Genomic DNA, 22,525 nt, shown 5'->3' with positions numbered 1-22,525 from the left:
GAAGGTCGGTATCGTTCCTGTCCGAACAGGAGAAAATATGTAAACAGGGAGTGGCCGACATTTTACCATGATTGTGTCAGTATAAGACCGTCACAGCAAACGCTGCAGCACACACACACACATGTGAGAAAGGCTTACAACGTGACATTTCACTTCCAAATTCGTCTCTTTATTAACTGAAAAATATCCACATCTGCCTGTACACAACACAACATTACCAGGCCACACAGAAACAGAGGGTCACCGTTTATGACACAGAGCAGAAATAATCCAAAGATTTAATCTGAGTTTTTAACTTTTTCTAAGAATTCGTTCAAATTACACAAATATAATTAAAATATACTTGCTAAGTTTTAATGCGGTCCAAATGTTACAAAAATAATATTTTTTCTTTTAAAATCAAAGTTAAGACTGTATCCTGTTCACCTGTTTCACACTCACATCAATTTAATTAAAATAAACTTTAGGTATAATCAAGGCTATTCAAGAGAAGGCCGAGACACGGGGTCAAACATGGGGGGATTGCACATGCGCAGTGTAACTTGAGCTGCAATGCTGGAGGGTGACAGCAGGGGCGCTAGAAAAAAAAGCGCAGGATCTGCTCAGGCGATCAAGGAGTGCGCTTGGTGCGGTCTGCTTGGACTTTTGGACGGCAGCTGCCTGAAGTTGTCGGAATTGCATCTCTGTCATTCTCACCCAAAACGCAGGCCACCAGTGACAGTCCAATAATAAGCTGTGAAAATGACATGCATGCACATCCCCTTTATTCCGCGGTCTCACGCCATCTACTGAGCCTTTGAGGAAGTGCAGACCAGATTTTACTGCGCATGTGCAATCCCCCCATGTTTGACCCCGAGTCTCAGCCTTCTCTTGAATAGCCTTGGGTATAATGACAATAAACAGACATTGTAGTACTCCATGTTTGACAAAGTGATTACGAACGCCACACATCAGCATTTTGTATGCCAAGACTGAGATTTCGCAAATGTAAAAAAGCACTTAACTACATAAAAAAGTCAACATCGGAGGCACAATCATTATCCCCACATTTCTCAATCTAATTAACCACTCCAACTCTCTATAAATCTCCTGTGGTTTACATTCAATTATAACTGTGGGTTATAATTTTAAACTCATTTATTCATCCATCCATCCAAAAACTACAAATATAAAGTACAATATATAAAACATTTGATTTCTGTGTAAAAGAAGAAGCAATATTTACAAAATACCACGTTAGTGCCGCACCCCTTTGCATTCATGCCGTGACTGAGGTGCAGCGGTGTGAAGATAAGGCACAAGCGTCCACCATATTGTCCTTTAACAGTCGTGAACTGTTTCCAAACAGCAGAAACACAAACAGCTGCAGGTTCATCTAAGTACATGTTGCTGTGACAGAAAAGAAATCCCTGATTCCACACTAAGACATACAGTGTTCAAACAAAGAGAATAAATGCTTAAGGTGCACACATTTGTATCAGAGTCCATCAATAGTCCGCCACACCGGATCCACGTTCTTTGAACTGTCCGTCGAGTTTTAAGAATACACAGGAAGTCCTTTTCCATCGGGTAGATCCTCCATCACTTGTGTGTCCTTGTTCTCCTCACAAAGTATGGCTGATAAAAACTTAACCTACGTTATCTTTGAATAGTATTAACAGTCTATTTACTCCATATGGGGCTGGTGGAGTACAGGCCGGGAAACTTGTGCTGCGTCGCTCTTGTTTTACATCGTCATGTCTGCAAAATCCGATCTAATGAACCCTTTCTGTAACACAAAGAAACAAACGAGACAGTGTTAGGATGTTGCATGAGCATGAAACAGAAAAAAAATGCTGTGTTTATTAATTTAAAGGAGCAGAGTGTAGGATTTAGTGGCATCTAGTGGTGAGGATTGCAGACTGCAACCAGCTGAAACTTTTCCCATGTGCCAAGTGTGAACTCCTGGTTAGAATTCCTTTAGTGTTCATTGTTCAGGAGGTTTTTAATGGGAGCCGAGTTATCTGCAGAGGTCTCTTTCTCTCCAAAACAAACAGACCCGGCGATTAAAACCAGAAAAAACACTGAATAAAGCAGCATCAGTTAAAAAATCTGTGTTTTTCCAATGCTGTTCTGCTGTGGTCAGTGTGAAAATGTGAATGGCCCCATTGAGTGTTTGTTCTGTCTGGTTTGGGCTTCTGTAGAAACATGGCGGTGCAAAATGGGGGACACTGTGAATGAGGGCACGCACCCTATGTAGATATAAACGGCTCATTCTAAGGTAACGAAAACACAATGATGCTCAGTTTCAGGTGATCATACACTAAAGAAAACATACTCATTTGATTATTTTCATTTCTGCCAACATTTCCCCCTAAATCCTACACACTGGACCTTTTACTATTTATTCAAATGTAAAATACGCTGTGCACCACAGAGGTGCAAACAGCATCCTTGATTTTAATATTTGACCTGGAGTGACATCTGACCTCAACACAATGCATGTCAGAGTTACACAACTCGGTTGTTTAAAGCCGCAGTCAGCGATTCTAATCTGATAAACTTTTTGTGAAATTCAGCGAATATCTCCTGCTCTGTGCGTGCGCTGAAAAAAAACCTGGCTCTGTCAATGGGAAACAAACAAAGTGGCTCAGACTAAGCCACACAACACTTTTCCAGCCAAAGGAAAAGGCCACGGAAGTATGAAGACAAAGGCAGTGGGAGCTGGAGGGACGGTAAAACTGACAGGAGGAGTGTATTTGTTTGGGTGCTGAGTTCAATTATCAACTATCTCTCCCCAGAATCACTGACTGTACCACATGTGGTGGTGCAGGTATCCAGGGATAAACTTTCAAACTGCATATAAGACAAGCATAAAAGCATTTTTTGTTCTGCTGGGACTTGTTGGTTAGGAAATAAGCTTAACACCACACCCTTGGGAGGGGCAAGCCGTGATCTGCAGAAGGCAGCAAGCGAACACTACCTGGTCCTGCCCAGAGACGTGGACACGCCTCAGTGTGTGAGTGTGTGTTGAAAGAGCAACAGTGTGAACAGTGAGAGATATATGGGTTTTGAACATGCGCCACCCAACAGACGAGGGAATTGCCGGGAAGAGAGGAATGTCATCCGTCACACACACATGCACACACGCACACACACACACACACACACACACACACAGACAAATACACACAATCTCTGTCACTCTCACTCTTTTTCACACTCAGGCACACACACGCAGATATAAGAATGAGGGTGGGGCCCCTTGAGAGGAGGTTTTTCACCGAGGCTTGACTTTTCTGCAACAGTCGACAAACAGTCTAACTTGTTCTAACTTGGTCTGTTATTAGAGGTCAAGAGACTCTTAAGAAAGAGATATTGAAACTACTACTGAACTAAGTAAGTTGTCATCAAAAAATATGCACAAATTAAGCTGATCTTTTTTTTTTTACTTTGATGCAACTTTTATATCTTTTTTTTAACTATAATGCGTGAGAAGAAAACCTTAAAGTCCTGTAATAAGAAGTCCTGAAGTGCAGTATAGCCATACATTAATACGAGTTGGTAATGCTTAATGATATTTTTATTTAGCAAGTGTTTCTATAACATTGCTATCTGTGGTTTCAGAAAGTTTTTAAAGAGTTTCAACATGTTTAAATTCTGTTACAGTGTGATTTGATAGTTCAAAATTATAATTTGACCCCTTTAAAGGCATCTAAATGTGATTAACATTTAAAAACTCTGCAGAAACGTGCAATGGACAATTAAAAAAACATTTTTCTCTTACCTGTTTGTAGTTTTTGTGCAGTTTCTTGTACTGGAACATGTTGCTAAGAACCGTGGCCGCTGCTTTGGCTGTTTTCATCTTCCCAGAGCTAGAAAAGAAAGAGGCATCCAAGGTTAACAGTGTGTGCGAAGATAGGTTGTTGACCATTCATCAAATGTCCTGCTAATGTCTCAACCACTAAGTACACATTTAATTATTACACTATGTTTAATCAATGCCATAATACAAACAGTGACTCACCTGCTGTCATGGGAGTTCTTGATGCCGATCAGTTTTGGGATGCCATCAAAGAAGGTGATGTCTCTGGCAGCTAAACTGCTGCTGGTCACCAGGTTATTGAGGACACCACAGATGTTGACCACCACCTCGCTGGATGGCTCCTTCTTGTGTCCATCGTCGGGCAGCTTGGTCACCAGGTTGTTCACCACCTTTGTGGCTGGATGAACCAATAAGTATTGTTAGAATTAATATGTTTAGAACCTAAAAAAAGGAAATCTCCTACATATGCTTTGGATTGTCCAGTGAAGGTTGAAAACACAGTATTGTATTAATATAAAAGATAAAATTATTTCAAATTGGGAAGGACCCAAAACTATGGATTTTCGGAGACATCAGTTTAATGTTAATGTGAACCAACACAATAAATAATTTATTTTGTTTGCTGGCACTGTAGTGAAAAAACACATTCTAACTACTGTATCTGGAAATCTTAAAATTCACCATCACCAAGACATCAGCCAAATGAGATAATATAACCTGTAACCTTTCAGAAAATGTACAGGCCTTTGAAATTAAATGACCCCAAATGTATGACTCTTCCTGGACCAACTCCAACTTTACCGTCTTACTTAACCTCAGTTTAGTTAGTTGATGTGTACGTATGTGGAGATGTATTTAAGTGGAAAAAAAACATTACTATCAATTAATATGCATTTGTTTCTTTGGTTTGCTTTAGATTTTTTTTTTCTTTTTTTTTCTTTAAACCAATGTTTGATTTTGTTAAAAAAAACATTTGAATATATTTTCTTTATAATATTAAACATTTTATTTTTTTGTATTTTACCTCTATGTTGAAGTACGTTTTCCCTTTTCCTCTTTTTAAATTTTTTTTCATGCACAAATGGAAAACTTGTTCCATAAAACAAATGTTCTCCAAAAAAAGAGTTTAAAACCAATTTTCACAATCAGCTAATTCTTTTTAACAATGGGATCCTGCATTAACACACACATTTCTGGCACAGTTCAATCAGTTTGGTTATTTCACAAGAACTTTCTGTATGTGTTTGTTTTGCACTCTTAACAATTAATATTTATTGTTATAGACAGATGATGGATTGATTTCATTCAGGTTTTGTTTGATTATCTTGGGTAAACTGGATGATACTGCTGATACTGGATTTGACTGAGTTTGAGCAGCCTGATCCTTTTTTACTTTATTCAAATTACTCTGACAGAATTTGTGAATCCTTGTTTTTGAATTTGCACTTTAACTTAACATAACCTGAAAGAAGGGGTTCAATTTTCCATCCTTAATCTTGAGCATTCTTTGACCTACCTAGTTCTTGTTTTCATGGACTCTATTTCTGACACTCAGTCCACCTGTGGACATTTCAGTCACTGTACATACCGACATGCAAACGTGCACTTTATTGTTGTAAAAAAAGAAAAGAACTGAAAAAAAATTGAGCAAATCATAATAACCCGGAAGAAGATTTCAAAGTGAATTCAAACCACTTAAATTCAGAAAAATGTTTTTTAAAGTAAAACATTTGAACACTATAAGTTCAGTGATATTTAAATTTCAACAGTAACATTGTGATGCAACACTGGTTAGAAATGTTTCTGCTCACAGTTTGTCTCAAATGCGATTTAACAACACATTTCCATTTAAGTGAATAGGTGACAGGTTTACTCAGTTAACAGGCATTACGTTATTTATACTGAACAAGGATTTAAAAAAAAAAATTAGTACTGACCCATGTCGTTCTTATCCCTGGCATGGCGGGACAGATTTCGGAGGAGGCCTGTCAGAGAACGCAGCTCCAGGTCATTGTTGGAACGCAGGAGGTCCAGCAGCACTGGCAGCATGCGCTCCTGCTCCAGAGCCACCCGGCTCAGCACTGACGCCCACTGTGGGACAAATATGTTTAAGTATTTGGACAAACCTATAGATTGTTGCATCTGAATGGTTTTTACTGATGACTATGATGCTTACCCTCTTGTCTCCAGCTGTGATGTTCTGCAGCGCTCCAGCAGCTGCCTCGCGGGTGGTGGTGTTGATCTCACACTGATGCAGCACACGGTTGTACAGACCCACTATCTGTGGGTGCCACAGCCACTCCACGCCCTTTGGCACCCGAGCGACCTCGGTGAAGGTGGAGAGATCCTGGTTCTTGCTCTGTCAGTGGAAGAAGGATACAAGAGGACATTGTTAAAACGGGCTGAGTCTGGTCCGCACACATTAAAGCTGACGGGGTAAATCTCATGCAAGCGTACATTTTTGGCTTTCCTGCTCTGAGGTGTAAAGCAACCAATGGCGTCGCCTTTCCCTGAGGCCTGATCTCTGGTTGGTCCTTCCAGGCGCATCATAGCAGATGGAGGCATCTCGCTGTAGAGCTGGTAGGAGAGGTTCCTCAAGACACACACTGCATTTTCCACCCCCTACGAATACACACACAGACACATGAATACACAAGCCTTGAGCTGAGCATAAACAGCAGCTTAAATTCAGATCCTTCTCGTCTGGTCTCACCTTGTCTTCTGCCTTGTTTTCTTCAAGGGAGGCCTTGACGTAGCCCACCAAAGAGTCCACCAGTCCGTGTGTTTCTCTCATCTGCTGACGGGTCTTCTCGTTCACCGAGCTCATATTCCTGAGCACACACAGAGCCAACAAGGGGTCAGAGAGATATTTCAGTAAAAATTCAGTCAGGAATCATACATGTGGGCCTATATTAAGCTCATTTTCAGGGTTGCACTTCTATTCTGGGTTTCTACTACAACATATTTACATACTTTAATGTACAAAAAACTGTCTTTAAGCCCCTCTCCCCTAAAAAGTCAAGTCTGCTTTGATCGGTCAGTGTTTCCATGTCTTTCACATGTGCACTCTCAGTGTCTCTACCCTGTTATTGCAGCTAGATATGACTATAACGACACTGTAGCAGCAGTTTCTGCCCTTTATATAGTATAGTTGTGACACCACAACTTTACGGATGTCCAACGGCTCGTTTAAAGGCAGCGTTTTTGAATATGGACTGTGCCTTTCTCTGTCGATTGAGCGTTTTGATACTTGATATAGCTTTTATTGATACCTGCTTTACAATAGGAAAAGACATGGAAATCTGGGACCTTTATGGGACCTTTAACCAGACAGTGCAAATATAGATGTCAGCACAGTTTGTTGCACTGTGCTACATGATAATTATCATGCAGGGAGCACAGCAAATATCCCCCCAAATAGCAATTAATTTGCTGATAAAAACTCTCCAGGGTGCACATTAACAGAGCAGAGCCAAAGGCAACTGAAGGCTGGAGTGATGCACGCTTTTGCAAACAACAGTGAAAAGCGATGGGTGTGGTAAAATCTCCAGTGGCTATGAGCTGCCACACGAATTTGAGTCTCCTGCTAGAACAAGTTCCCGAAATGCAAATGTGGTCATGGGAGAAAAGGTTAAACAGGAAGACAAATATTTTTAACAAAGCAGCGTGCTGCAGCCACAGAGAGACGACACAGATAGTAGAGGTGCACCTGAGGCATCCTGTAGTGTTGTAGAAGATGTCTGCCTCAGAGGGCGACTGCTGGATGATCTCAGAGTCTCCACCACCTGACAGAGGGATGAGGATCTTCTCGGTCAGGTCAGGAAGTGTCTCCCTGGCCAGTTTCTCCTTCAGATTGTCTTTGGATGAAAGGTTCCATAGGATACCTGCACACATACACACACCAGGGGAGAGTCAGTGAATCTGACATTTACAGTGTGTTTGATTTTGCATATCCCTGTAGTGTCTTTAATGTTTCATGTCCCAACCTGGGTGTCAGGAATTTTGGACATTTTAACCTCATTCTTGGAGATTTTCATGTTTCCCCAGTTTAGAGAAATATTTTGAAAATAGACATTGTCGCTTTTTTGCCTAGAATTAGATGAGAAGATTGATACCACTCTCATGTTTGTCCGTTCAGTATGAAACCAGCAGCTTGTTAGCTTAGCTTAGCATAAAGGCTGGAAACAGGGAGACAGCTAGCCTGGCTCAGTCTGAAGTCAACAAAAAGTGTCTACCAACACCCCTAAAGCTCACTAATTAACACATTATATCATGTTTGCGTAATCTATACAAAAACCAATTGACCAATAACAAGTCTATTTCTTGGCCGGGTGCAGTAACTTCCTTGGAGTTTAGGAGGTGCTGGGAGGCGGAGTTGGTACTGCTGGACAGAGACAGGCTAACTGTTTTCCCCTGTTCTAAGTCTTTGTGCTAAGCTAAGCTAAGCTAACTGGCTCTTCCCTGATGATAGCTTCATATTTAGCATACAGATATGTAGCCTAAGTGGTATCAATCTTCTCTTCTAAATCTCAGGAAAATAGCGGTGGTGGATTTAGTACTGCTACACTGAGTCAGGCTAATTGTTTTCCCCTGTTCAAGTCTTTGTGCTAAGCTAAGCTAACTAGGTGCCGGCTAAAGCTTCATATTTAGCATACAGACAAGCAGGTGGTATCAATCTTCTCATCTAACTCTCAGCAAAAACTTAGAGGCAGATTTGGTACTGTGTTTCGCCCCGTTTCAGGTGTTTGTGCTAAGCTAAGCTAAGCTAAGCTAAGCTAAGCTAACCAGCTGCCAGCTTTATCTTCATTAGCGCACAAACATGCAGATGGTATCAACCTTCTCATTTAACTCTCAGCAAGAAAGCAAATGATTTTCCAAAATGTTGAACTTGGACGATGAATTCTTTTCAAAACCTATGTGAGAAACTAAAATGGCAGTGAAGCTGACACAGTTGGCATTCACTGTGGGTAAGATAAGACCTCTGTGTCACATCCTAGCAAACCAACCAGAAAAAAATGTGCACACATGCAATTACCCTGTTATTCATCACTCTCCCAACGACATGTGTTCTTTAGCCAACCTACAGACACAAATCAAGGTGTAACAGCTCAAAGGAAAGAGTGACAAGGCCATCACTCATAAAAGGGAGCGGCAGATATACTGTAAGTCCACAGGCCAAGACAACTCCCACGCATGCCTTCATCCCCCCACCTTCACACACCCTATAGAAAAGTCTGCAGCTCCACCTCCTCCACCTTGTGGGCTCAGACACACTAAGACTATGAAGTTGGAGTCGCAACATCGTTTTCCTTAAATTCCAGTCAGCGTTCATTGTCTTAGAAAGTATGACTGACAGTTTTGCTGATAACACATAATTGTGACACCAGATTAACTTTTAAGAATGTAGTGTGTAATGAGTGCTGAGGGGTGAGAAGACAGAATAAACTGAAAACACAACTCATTTAAACTTGAACTGTGAATGGCTCACAGACATTAATAAAACAACAAGACTCTACCATGAGAAAGAATCATGTTTCTCACATCTCAGACTGTAATTTAGTTCCAGTAAATGCTCTGTGGATTCCTGCTAGGCTACAGCTTGCCGCTGTCCTCCTATTTGTTTCGTGCAGAATAATATCACTTTCAAAGGTTACTGTTTCCTCAAAGAATTTCAAGGGCACCATGGCTAAGATCATGTTGCATCCAAATATTGTGACTGACTAATTTCCACTCATTTCTGCTGGAGGCAAAAGTCCAAAACAAGCAGTCTGAGACTAGCTCTGCTTGTTGTGTCATGTTCTTATTTTAATGAAGCCATCAGGTTTTTCTTACCGGTGATGTTTTTGTGGAGCTCTTCGTCTGGCTCCTTAAGTGCCTCGACCAGTTGTGGGATGCCACCCTCCTCGATCAGGGTCACCTTGTTATCCATGTTCTCGTAGATGAGGTTGCGAGTGGCGCCAGTGGCGTAACGTTGCACCTCCTGGTTGTTGCAGTTGAACAGCTTCACCAGCTCACTAATGCCCTTCAGGCGACGCACCTACAGACAGGGTGGCAGGAAAAAAGCTCTGTTTAGGATATTAATTCGCTTGGTAACTTTATTTTCTCCTGTGATTATGTGATTTATGGTTCTTTGTTAGCTTAGGAACTAAACTTCTTCAGGGATTAAAACCCCTATGTGTACATTTTTATATGATTTGATCATATTTACATTTTAATTTTTTGTTTGCAGAAAAATTGGTGCAGCCTCAGTGTTCAGGACTGTTTAAAAATTATGGGCGTAGCCACCTTGACGCACCCATTGCTTTGTGGACTCTTGCCTTGAGTTTGGCATTTTGGCCGTTGCCATCTCAAATTTTTGGAGCCAGAAGTGATTACATTTGGATGAGCTTGGGAGGAGTGAGAGGTGGATCTAACTCACAGACTGTGGTGATGCCTTGCAGACAGGCTGTCACTCACAGCGGTCTTGCCCTTAATTATGCATAACTTTAATACCTAATAAAATGTGAATGGTTGAGTTATATAATAATTCAACCCCCATACAGCTGTTATGAATGTGAAATTTGGATAGTGACCGAAACCATTTTGTGCACCAGGCTGTAAACATGTTTATTTCTGCTGTAAATTTTAACATAGGTGTCTATGGGGATTGATTGACTCTTGACACCAGCCTCTAGTGGCCTTTGTGGATATGCAGTTTTTGGCACTTAAGCATTGGCTTCATTTTTCAGCCCTGGAGGTTGCCGCTTGGTCAGTGTCCCTGGGTTGGATCCATCGTGCACTGTTGTCAGCCACAGCATTTTTGTCATATCACTGATAGAAGCTGACATAGAGGCTTTAAAGGAATAGTTCAACCTTTTGGGAAATGCACAATATCACTCTCCTGTCTGTATTTAAATATTAAATGAGGTGCTGAAATGATTTTGTTACCTTGGCACAGAGCCAGACCAGCTGTTTCCCTCCGTTTACAGTCTTTATGGTCAGCTGAGCTAACCGGCTGCTGGCTGTAACTTCAAATTTACCGTACAAATATGGGAGTGGTATCAATCTTCTCATCTACCTCTGAGCATGAAAACCACTCTGTCTTTTTTCCCAAAATGTCAAACTATTCCTATATTAATATAAAATCATCTGGATCTTTTCATAAAGCTCACAGGAGACTGTATCCTCAAAGCTGAAAATAACCTCTACGAGCTAAAAGCACAGGGCCGACTGAGCCATCTGCCACGTAAGATAAGAGTTTTAATCCCTACTGTAAGTCTGCCATTCAACACCTATACAGGGCAAAGTCCAAGTACGTTTACAGGGATGATAAAAACTGACATCATGTGTAACAACTGGAGCACACCAGAACAGAAGCAAAACTGCGGCTACTTTATGTCACCAGAAATGGAGAAACATCCATCAATGGACGCCTACGCCTGAAGGGAAAACAATTTTCATGACTGAGTGTCTCAATACGGGATTGCACAGACAGAGAGGAAGGACCCAGAGGATTTTAAACCACAAGTTTAATCAGTTTGAAGTACCTCGTTTTTGGCGTCGCTGTTGTTGTAACACTCATGTTGAATGTAGGCAGCACCCAGGACCTGCAGGTCATGATCGGGCTCTCTCAGGTTCTGCACTGCAGTGGGCATGTCCAAGGAGGCGATCCTAGTGAAGGAGTAAACAAACAAATTCAACCAAAGAATCTAAAACATTTAATTATGTAATCATCCTGCTGTTATGTATGGTAGCACAAAATATGTCTCTTGGATGTTTAAATGTGAAGCCACGGTAATTATTCATAGATGATTTGTTACTTGTCTCCAGGAATTTAAGCTCGTTGAATTTCTTCCAAATCACACAGCGGTCTGCAAATCCGCTCAACTAACCACACGCTGTGGGATGTGTGAAATGCGAGGCCTGAAACTGAGCTGCCACACCCAAAACCAGTCCTGCCACTGCGGAGCCACCTCCCAATCCACAGCTCTTAGGAAATACACAGTTCACATCACACACTCCCTCGCTAAAAGCCCCTGACACATGAAAGTTGTGACTCCATCATGCTGGTGTATCACAATCACTTGAATATCACTGACATTCAGGAGGAACACGACACTCTGAGTCACCAGAGTGACGAGAGCTGTCATCTCTGTCACTGTGTATTACGGTCTGGTTAGAGGATAAGGCTTGCGTCATTACATATTTTTCCCATTGTCAGAAAATCCCACGAAAAGACCAAAAGTTGTGTAAGTCTGTCTTTCAATACTGTCTGACCTCCCTATACTGTGTTACGTTCCCAGCCCCAAGCTCATTTGTTTCGATTAAAGACATAAAGCTTAAAAAGTGGTCACAGTTATCACGCTATTTTTTTTTTAAAAAGGCTCAATGATTTCTTAAACAACTGGGCACTCAAACTGAAGTAAATAAGAACATTTTTTGGGGACTATTTTCAGCAACGGATTAATACAGATTTGGTTTTGTGAGTATATACAGCAGCAGGACAGTGCATGTGGCATCAACTCAAGATAAAGAGCAGTGACCATGTTCATTGTAACAAACTGACTTGTCACTCAGTGCAAAAGTGTGGCTCACTGATGTGATTTTAGTAGTTAGTGTACAAAGGAGGGTCTTTAGCACAGAGGATTAACCTACTATTAGGCTTTACATACACAAACAAAACATGTTAGTGGGATCAGTTCATTCTTGGTCCTCTTTCCTGAGGATTTGTTGACAACAGGAAGTCAGTGATGCAAATGAAACATTGTTGTCATGTGAGCTTCTTACCCGCTGAGGTTGCCCATGCTGGCTCCCATCTCTATATTCCCGAAGATGTCCATGCCCCCGCCAACACTCTGCATGCTTTTGACAGACATGGCACGGGACAGGGTGTTCTGACGCAACAGGTTCCCCTGGGAACCAGAGGACACTGCGGGTGTGATGAAACCTCTGTCCACCATGTCCATCCCTCCGCGATACATGCTCCCACCTGAGGATACCTGCTGCCCAGACACAGAGCCCATGCTCATCCGGTTTCGGCTTGTAATCCTGTTGATGGTGCGCTGGGCCGGGCCTTTGTAGGAATGCTGCTGGACCATCTCCACCTCTCCCCCTGACATCCCTCCGCCACGGGAGAGAGTGCCACTGAGAGATCTGCGCATTGGAGATGTAAAGGACATGGTGCCTCCTCCTTGCCTCACCTGGCTGGTGTAGCCGTTGATTGCGCTCTGAGCGTATTGGCGGTTTAAGGTGGCGTCACGGTCGGAGACCAAGCTGCCGGCATCGCTGCCGTCCATCGCCCAGGGATTCACCAGTGCTGTGTGCTGCCGCACTGCGCCCTGGGAGAGAACCTCCTGCTCCATTCGGCTCTGTGGCCTGGGGGCTGTATGGTAGCTGCCAATGCGCATGTCTTCTCGGTAATAACCGCTGCCACCACCACCACCTCCAACACTGATCTTGTGCATCTGGGCCATGTCTGGGCCAGCAGACTGGCAGCTGAAGCCTGACCTATGGGACATGCGTGGACCCTGAGAATGAGGACAGGAGTGACTGTTACAATCAAAGGTGTGACCAGAGTTACTCATCATGCTCCAGAAGTGAACTGTGAATGTGTGGGTGGATTTGTTATGAGTCACAGTATATCGACAAAAATGGTTTCTAAATTTGATCAGAGGAATGTGACGACCTTTTGGGAAACAAGGGTCAGGCCCTTGACATACTGATTTCAATTCCTCATACTGGGCACAGTAATTTAGGCGCAGAGGTCAGTGTTATTAGTGACTCAAATATAAAATGACTGAAAAGTACGATGAAGCCTAAAATGCAACTTCAGGCCTCTCTAAAAGCTCAGAGCTCAAACATCTGTGGCACAAAGCCAGTGTTGCTGTTGAATTACTGAAACTGAGGAATCTAGAGGGTGGACTTGAAAACCCTGAGCTGATCTCATCACAGCGTACTGTGAAATACCACACATGCTGTGTCCTGGGTGACCCCCTGTGGCACCAGCAGAGGGTCAGACTGGTTTATTAGAACATCCAGTTAAATGAAACATGACATGATCAGTGTAATATTTCCATGATATGTGTGAATACACACTGAAACAGTGAGATACTGCTGCAGTACTTACCAGCGTTTTGGCGCCGGAGTACATAAAAGATGATTTAGAGCTGTAGCTTGGGGTATAGGTGCTATATTTCATTGTTGAAGAACCACCGTAGTCTGAAAGGAAGCACAGACAGAAAATAAGATAAGTGCCACATAGAAGATCATATTGATACAACTGTAATGAAGTGAAATGTTACAAGAAGAATAAAAACTGGTTTACACCTTTTCTTTGATGCAGTAAACTATTAATTAAAACATACATCTCTTCTACAGTGGAATTAACATTATATTATGCATGCATACTGTTATCATGATGGCCCACCAGAGGACGGAGACAGGAAACAGAATGCTTTTTAATCTATGTAATATTTATTCATTGTGCAAAATAAGAAAAAGCATGTTGGCCGATTCTCATAGTTCATTTTAAAGTCGATACTGGCCGATACCAATATTATTGTGCATCCCTATTATATAAATATCATGATGAGACTATTTAGTGTGACCACGAGCTCACTTAATAGAGTTCGTTCATGTTCTCACGGCAGAATTTATAAGTGGACCAGACAATGTGCCTGTCGAGAAAGCTGCTCTTGATTGGTCAGAATTTCCATGTGGGAAGAATCCAGGAAGTAAACAAAACGTTGAAGAAGAGTACACTTTCTAATGTCACAATGGAGGGACAACTACGCAGGTTGATTTTAGCGCTGCTCATCATGGACTATATTGCTGTTCATTTTAGTCAAACCATACAGTTTGAAAACGAGGGGTGGCTCCAACTAGAAAACAATGTTTTGATGCACTGGATGTGCTGAATGTGCATATTAAGGCAGTACAGGAGGAGGTGCACATTAATAATCCTCCAGGACTGTAACATGCTCACGTTTAACCCAAACAATGTGTCTTGTGACTGCAGTTGGTTCGGATCTCACCACAAACAAACTGCACCAGAGTTCATTTGTAACCTGATTAAGACCACCTCTTCAAGAAGGTCTGGGTCTGCTTGTTTTGATGCAAACCCGAGAGCGATTGCTGTGTTAACACCTGCCCAAACGAACTGCACTTAGGGGGCAAATGAAGTGAGTTCGATTGAACAGAACCAAACAGGGCAGGTGTGAAAGCACCCTTAGATTTTGGATATTGTAATATCGTAAGCCTTGTCTTTTCCTGGTTTTAAAGGCTGCGTTATAGTAGGGTTCTAACTAACGATTATTTATATTATTATCTGTTGATTTTCTCGATTGATCAATTATGTCACAAACTGGCTCAGTAAATGTGACAAGAAGGGAGTCCACACAAAAGATTTACTTATAACAAGCAGAATTTATTAAACTAAAATTAACTTAAATAATAAATTGAGTGTGCAGGTCAGCAAAGTCAGTTATGAAAGCCATGCATGGGTGAGTGTGGAGTGTTGTTGAAGGTGCAAACCAAAAGCAATTATACTCAGTGGATGTCAGCTGAAGGAAGGGAGAGGCCAAGTGAACACATGAGGCAGCTTTTATAGCCTGGAAGCCCAGGTGAGCCTAATCAAGGTAACGATCCTCCCATATCAGCCAACTGCCTGGTGAGGCTGGCTGGAAAAGTGGGAGGGGCGTCACAATTAGTTTAAAATGTCAGAAACTCCTCTTCTTAAAACAGTATCAGCAAGAGGTTTTTTAAGATGACAAAAAAATCATAACAGAATGTATGTGTTTATCTTATAAGAAGCAGCAGTGTCACTGTCAAATACAGGTCCAGGCAGAAACAAGACAAAGACAACTGGAAGCGCTTTCAATGCAAAAAGTGCCGTCTCCTTTTGCTTGAAATGTGTTGTCCACAAATCTGCATGTTAAGCTGTTCATCTTTCGTTCTGTGTGCACTTCTGTTAAAAAGTAGTTTCACTTTTTGCAAGCAAGGAGTTTGTTTTTCCTCTGAAAGCACACTCAGCTGACAAATCTCTTTTTTGGTTTTATTCTTGTAAGGTCACCCTTCAGTAGAAGGTGGGGACTTTTTTTAATTTTGTAATCTTGTAGAAGCAGAACAAAGTAAGCTACAGTGGCGAGAGGAAAACTTTAAATGGTGTTTGGTGTGTCAACTGATCACTGGGCTCTGCCACACATAAATAATACAGCATCAAGTCAAGCCTGACCTTTAGTGGTATGACTGCATGTAAGTATACAGTCAAGGAATCGATTAAATTGAATCCTGTTTCCTTTACAAGCTCATGTTTCTAAATTAAAACACACTTTTCTTTGAGCTCTTGTTTTAATTCAGTGTTACCCAATTAAGTTCATCTGAATATAACTGTACAAGACTTCAAAGCACAAAATAAAGTGTCTTTATCGAACACATGGCTCAGTGGAGGTAGATTTAATCACAATCGCAGCTATTACGAGGTGTTACGCCTCTTTTATTTACAACAATGATTTGCATGAAAGACAAACAGTTTGAATAGCGGGTATCCTGTTGCACTAACGACGGAAGTTTCGATTGCACACACAGTCTGTAACAGCAAGACCCGACCAGTCCCAAGGTCTGACGTCTCTGGTTACCCTTCACACAGAGTGAACAGTTCACATCTGACACACTAAGACGCTCTCGGCTCTCTCGGCTCAGAGACAGTGTGAATGCTTTGCTGTAAAACCAGAACGCAGAGTTACCTGACAGGTGACTAATGAATGTGACAGCAGGCTTGTAAAGTAGCCACCGTTTATCCACTCAAATGTCTGCATCAACTGAAGCAGAAAACCTCCAAAAAGTGTCAAAACTCTCTTTGCAGACGTGTTATTTTGTTCCTATAGTTTCTCATCACCAGGAATCGACTGTACATTCTGTCATTTACTATCAGAAAACTGACACAGACTTTCAGAGAAGCAATTTGTTGTTGCAGGGAGGCAAACTAACACCAAAAAAGACTACAGCCATGTTAGCAGCTCTTAACTAAATGTTGGAGGCCCTTATAAACCAAGCCGATGGTCGGTCGTTGGTCAATTTCACGCTGTCGGTGAGCATCTGTCACCCTAGTTTCTGCGGCGTGTCTCGAACCGTTGGCACTAGTCGACCCTTGTCTGCTTTTTTTCCAGACAAATTGGCATGTTTATCCAGATTAGGAGACGGCGGAGCACATTGTTGAGAGATCTTGCACTGATTGACAGTTCAGTTCAGCACGAGACAAGAAACGGAAGTGAGAAAAGCAAACAAACAGCCAAAAGAAGTCAAACTTTTAATATGAGGAAAGCTCAGTTTTGCAGCAGGTGAGCTCTTTAGCAAAAATGGTTTGTAATCGTTTTATTGTTTGCTAGCGGACAGTAATACCCTTTCTTCCTTTAATATCAGGTTGTGCAAACTGGCTAACTAGTGTCATGAATCGGTCCTGCCAGTCTTGCGCATTCCCTTGCTGGTATGGAGATTTATTTCCTCTCATGCAGACATAGAACGTACATGCCAGTTGGCCGTTGGCTGTCGTCTTTGCGGTGTGTATAAGTGCAACGTTTTGGCGGAGACACAGACAACGTGAGGTTATGCAACAGTCTGCCTTTGTTGCCAATACTTCTTTGATGTCAGTTTGGTGTGTCAGGGCCTTAACATCTCTTAGTTTATCTAATTAGCATAAAGACAAAGTTGAGTTGAGGCTGATAGGAGTATCTTCAGTTTTGTGGGTAAATGGTGAAATTATTGGACAGAATAAAATGACCTGAGCTGATGATATCACCAGATGAAAAGTTGAGGGATTGCCAAAGTTATTACAAATCATCCTCAAGGGAACGAAAACTAAAATGTCTGCTTCATTGGTGGCAAAAAAAACAGGGAAAAAAACGGGGGATCTTGAAGACTGCAGCAGTCAGCATTTGGGGACCATAAAATTTCATTGCAATCCATTCAGTAGTTGCTGAGGTCATTCAGTATGGATCAAAGTGGCAGGTTGATTGACACTGTCATACATAGAGCCACACAGGCAGCGTGATTGAAAAGGTAGCCAGCAGTCAGTGTTTGAAGATCAGTTACATGTTCTGACACAAGGCTCGAGCCGATGATCGGTATAAAATTCAGGCTGCACTGATCATGATTCAAAATTGCTTTTGCCTTGAGGGAGCCCAGACACTTACTGACATCAGACTGCGACTGCAAGTGCCAAGAAAAATAACACAATAATCTGAGGAAACATTAAAAACCAAAGACAGGTTTATCGGTGCGATTGCACCTATGATTATGTGTGAGCATTCTGTACATGTGCGTCTGCGTGCTGTGGGTTTTACATTTCCCATGTGTAGAGGGGAGGGGCGAGCTGTCGTCACGCTTCATTTCTACAGAGCACACACACCAAACCAGTTGGTATAGAGATTGACTGACACATCCCTTGGCCCCAGCCCAACCTCGGCTACGCCCAACACACCTTTGCACCACAGGGAAAACACACCCTGACAAGTGAACTTTTTGTTTTCCTCTGTTGTCTTTTGAAAAATTCACTTTGGTCATAAAGCCAATACTTAAACACACACAGTTTTTTTTCCTTTCTCTCGCCCACTGCTGAGACTTGCCTTCCTGTAAACACCAATAAGCCCATACATGCACAGTTGTTGCAGTATTTAAATACAAAAAAGGAGGCGTTCCTCACAGAGGGTTTTCCTCATGTTTGAACACTCGTGCATTCATTATGAGCTCCTTCAAAGCCACAAGCCACTGAAATTGCAGCATTCCCTGTTGTGTCGTTAGGAATCCTTCTCTCCCTCTTGTACAGGTTTGAAAAGACGATGATTATGACGTGGCGACATTTTATGACTGCATGTTTTCCTCCCAGCAAAGCCCAGGGCAAAGGACGGGCAGAGATAACACTGTGAAACATCACGCTCAGCCTAGTTCTGACAGAGTGTTTGACAAATGTAATTGACGTAAAAACAGAAACTGACTCATTTTGCAAACTCGTGTGTCTGTTTGCATCCCTGCAGTTAAAAAAAACACGATCAGCATGTTTTTTCTCTCAAGGCAGGTATGTTGGTGCCTCAGGGAAATGCTCAAACTAGACGAGTGAGAAACAGATTCTTCTTTAGAACCAGAATTTTAAAGGTTATTAGACAAGATCCAACACCATGCTGCTCACTGCAGTTTGGGGGGAACACACTGAATTATGGGACATGAAGGAACGTCCTCATGCATCAAGCAGGTGCACAAGTTTTAGTCAGCAGATTAAAAAAAAATATATATATATGTCTAAGGGTAGCTCAACACCAACTGAGCTCCTTAACCGCATCAAGTCGTCACATAAGTTGTAACAATCGAGTAAACTAATTCACAGCTCTCCTGGAATCCTTTAATTTCTCCTGTGAGAGTCTCACTGCGGCTTACACAACAACCCCACCTTGAGTGACTGTCTGAGCGCCAAGACGACTCAAAGAGACACCGACTACAACTGCGACGTCTTTAAACAGACAACACAACAGCTGGTTCTCACAACACCGTCATCTCCCAGGTATCTCATCAGCCCTCATCTCTTAAAGCTGAGTAAGACCTGAAACTCAATCTCACAGAGAGAGGCTTTCACCTTGATCTGCTATCAGGGAAGTTCATGAAAGCAGCTCTTGTTTGAGCCTGTTACACATTAACCCTTTCTCATGGGCAGGTAGATGGCATACAGAGCTGCTGCTGTGAGATCGCAGCTCAGGCCTTAGGTTCATCTGAACCTGCAGAGCAGCTGAATGGACAAATTCCCCCCATGAGCTGACAAGAAACAAGTTCACAGGAATGCAACAGGGTCACACACACACACACACACACACACACACACACACATATATCAGACACACTAATGCACACACACTCTTGAAAGTAAAAGCTTCCTCACTGATCTGAGTCAGGGGGATTATGACATTAGTTCCAGTAAAATAAACGAAAGAAAAAGTAACTAACTCTAAACCTGTAATGATTAATCGAATAATTAATCTGTCGGGCAACAACAAATTTATCATCCACTCTTCTGAAACCGAACAAATTGTTGTCCAGCAATCATCAGAGCATAAAACCCCAAAGAATATAAAAAAATTATTCATTCAATTGAAATCTTTGTCAGTTTTGTAAAGTTTGCGTAGTTTAAAGATTGCTACTCACTATTTTACCAAAACTAATAAAATCCCTAACAGAGATGGCCTTGCCTTTTCGATGGAATATACAGCAAATGGCACCATTTTTCATTTAACGTGCGGCGTATTTCTGAGGGCCAACACTCCACCCAACATATTGCTGCTCCGCCTCACAGGCCCAAATGCAACTGCACTGTCTATATTTACGGCCCTGCCCCTTATACTAAATATCTTTGGGTTTTGAACTGACTTATCTAATAAAAAAAGATACTGAAGACATCACTATGAGCTCTGGGAACTCTGGAGGAAATGATTATTGGATAAAGTATTCAGTAGATTGATAAAAAAAAATAAAGTACTTAAAATACTTGTTAGTTCACAAACTTTTAAAATGTGTGTGTGTTGTGACTTAAAAACCAATTTGGAATGTCCCGTGCAATTGAAAAGCCCAACCCAAATGATTTTATTTCACTTATCTGGAATGAGGCCAAAGGAAACAAGGCTGACTGGTCAGATAAGAGCTTTAATTACTTGTTTAAGTGCTGGGTTATTAGGCCATAAACACCTGTACCTGCACCTGTACCTGTGGGGGGCTCTGAGTGGCTGCAGCTTTAGCAGTCACTGACCCCAAATCTTTCTTCAGCTCACTGAGCTCCACACGGAAATACTGTCACAAAGCAGAACATAAAGCCGCTGCAGTTCTTTGTAAGTTAAATAGATGTGTTTACCTGACATGGCGTATTGTGTGGCCGATCCATTCTGACGCGGAAGTGTGGACTTCTGCGCCATTCTCATCTGGACCTGCTCCTTGACGCGCCGCGCTCTGGCCATCTCGTCCGACATGGTGCTTCCGTTCCCGAGGTGGATCTCAGACGGGAGTCCATAGGTGGTGACCGTGGTGTTGGGCTGTAAAGCGGTCAGAAACGCGTTTTCAGAGGCCATGACACTCATAGTGACAAGTTGAAGAAGGCGAGACGCGAGAGAAGCGTCCGGACAGAGTGGTGCGGGCAGGTTGTTTGCGCAGCCGAAAGTATGTGAGGCGCACAGAGAAACGCACACAGAGCGAGCAGAGCTGCACACCAGCAGGAGGTGGAGCCTCACTGATCCCAGATCAGTACCTGACTCACACAGGTGCTCCTCTCCTTATCTTACTCTTTCAAGTTTTAGTGCAGTTGGCTACTTTTACTCCCTCTGGAGTCACTCATGTCTATTTTTAATATCATATAATTAGTCCAGCTGCTCTCATAAAACCAAATAGCCATTTTCTGTCCACCACACAGTCTCTAATGTACTTTTTACTGGCCTCTACTTGCCCTGTTTTCTCCAGGTGACTCACAGGTGAGCTGCTCCTCTTTACGCACTGCTGCTGTTGCTTTAGTCAAATATGTGTTAGTTAAACCTTTAAAAACCAATTTAGTTTAGTACTTAAGATTTAATCTCCAACAGAGTGCTCAATTAGAGATTAAGATTTAGGTTTAACTGGATTTCAAAATGTTTATGAGGTTTTATTTGCTCTGAAAATACCTGAAATCGCATAAATTTAAGTTTAAATCTGTGAAAATCTGAATTAAGTGGATTTTTTTTAAAAGGTTAAAATAAACTTTAATGTATTTTTTAAATTTAATATAACATAATTTAAGATGTAAGGTAAAACCATGACAATTATGTATTATTAACATTAAAATGAAAAAATAAATAAATAAATAAATAAAGATCCATGTTGAATCAGAGTTTAACATGAGGTGAGAGTGTGGAGAAACCAGGTCAGTTAACTGTCAGTGATTCAGCGCTCTCTCACAGCTCTGTGGTCAGTGGAGTCATACCCAAATTAATAACCAGGTTAAATGTGACAGAGCCAATTCATTAACACCATGATGTCACATGTCATGCTGTGTTACTACACTGTTGTTCATAGGATGGAATAAACTATTGCAAGTACTGCAGTGACGTTCAATTCTGAGGTACTTTACTTCAGCATTTCCATTTTATTCCTCCACATTTCAGGAGCTAGTGTAGTACAACAGTAGTCTTTAGTTGCTTTTCAAATGATTATTAATACAAAATATAAGTCAACAAACAAATTATGATGTATTATTATAGGAGCTACCCAGAGGTTTATGAAATAGTTGTAATTCATTCCACTTTTATCAGCTGTAACACTGAATTCACATGATTAAACTTGAATCTAAAATTTTAATAAAATAAAATATGCACAAAAAAATCAAACAGAACAGCAATAAGCAGCAGATAACAGAGGACTTACCTTACAGACTTTGAATAAGCAACTTAAATTAACATTTTATGTCCAAAAAGCAGTAGAAAGAAGCAACATGCTTGTCTAGTCTTACTCCTGTTCTATACTAATCCATCAATACTCAATCACATAAACAGACCAGCCGCTCCAGCGTCCGTCCCCACAACTAAACCACTAATAATCAACAACACTACCCAGACAAGAATGTGAAAAAGAATTTTTTTGTACATCTTTTTAAATTGTCTGATTTTTTTTTTTACTTTGTTTAACTATTACTGTACCTCCTGTCTGTTTGCTTTTAGTACAAACACAACATTGTTTTTGAATTAA

The 22,525-nt window shown here is 41.6% G+C and overlaps 1 protein-coding gene across 1 annotated transcript; it reads right to left on the bottom strand.

Moving 5' to 3' along the window:
* Positions 1-147: 147 nt before the first annotated feature.
* On the bottom strand, positions 148-20,994 carry LOC126408643 (plakophilin-3-like). Its single transcript, XM_050074326.1, has 13 exons — positions 20,670-20,994; positions 13,911-14,002; positions 12,572-13,311; positions 11,332-11,455; positions 9,638-9,842; positions 7,515-7,689; positions 6,519-6,636; positions 6,263-6,427; positions 5,982-6,164; positions 5,743-5,896; positions 4,007-4,202; positions 3,767-3,854; positions 148-1,768 (listed from the first exon to the last, which is right to left on the bottom strand). Exons 1-13 carry the CDS (start codon positions 20,890-20,892, stop codon positions 1,727-1,729), a joined length of 2,505 nt encoding a protein of 834 aa, XP_049930283.1. The 5' UTR covers positions 20,893-20,994; the 3' UTR covers positions 148-1,726.
* Between the last annotated feature and the right edge of the window lie 1,531 nt (positions 20,995-22,525).

This window comes from Epinephelus moara, chromosome 20 (assembly GCF_006386435.1).
Source record: "Epinephelus moara isolate mb chromosome 20, YSFRI_EMoa_1.0, whole genome shotgun sequence".
NCBI lineage: Eukaryota > Metazoa > Chordata > Actinopteri > Perciformes > Serranidae > Epinephelus > Epinephelus moara.
Note: the sequence above shows the minus strand (reverse complement) of the source record. Positions and strands in the feature narration are given on the sequence as shown.

Excerpts from the sequence above, each read along its gene's own strand:
- LOC126408643 (XM_050074326.1), bottom strand. The coding sequence starts at position 20,892 with ATGAGTGTCATGGCCTCTGAAAACGCGTTTCTGACCGCTTTACAGCCC. Across the intron at positions 13,312-13,910 it reads ACTCCGGCGCCAAAACGCTG|GGTCCACGCATGTCCCATAG; the intron begins GTAAGTACTGCA and ends CCTCATTCTCAG. Across the intron at positions 3,855-4,006 it reads AAGAACTCCCATGACAGCAG|CTCTGGGAAGATGAAAACAG; the intron begins GTGAGTCACTGT and ends TTTCTTTTCTAG.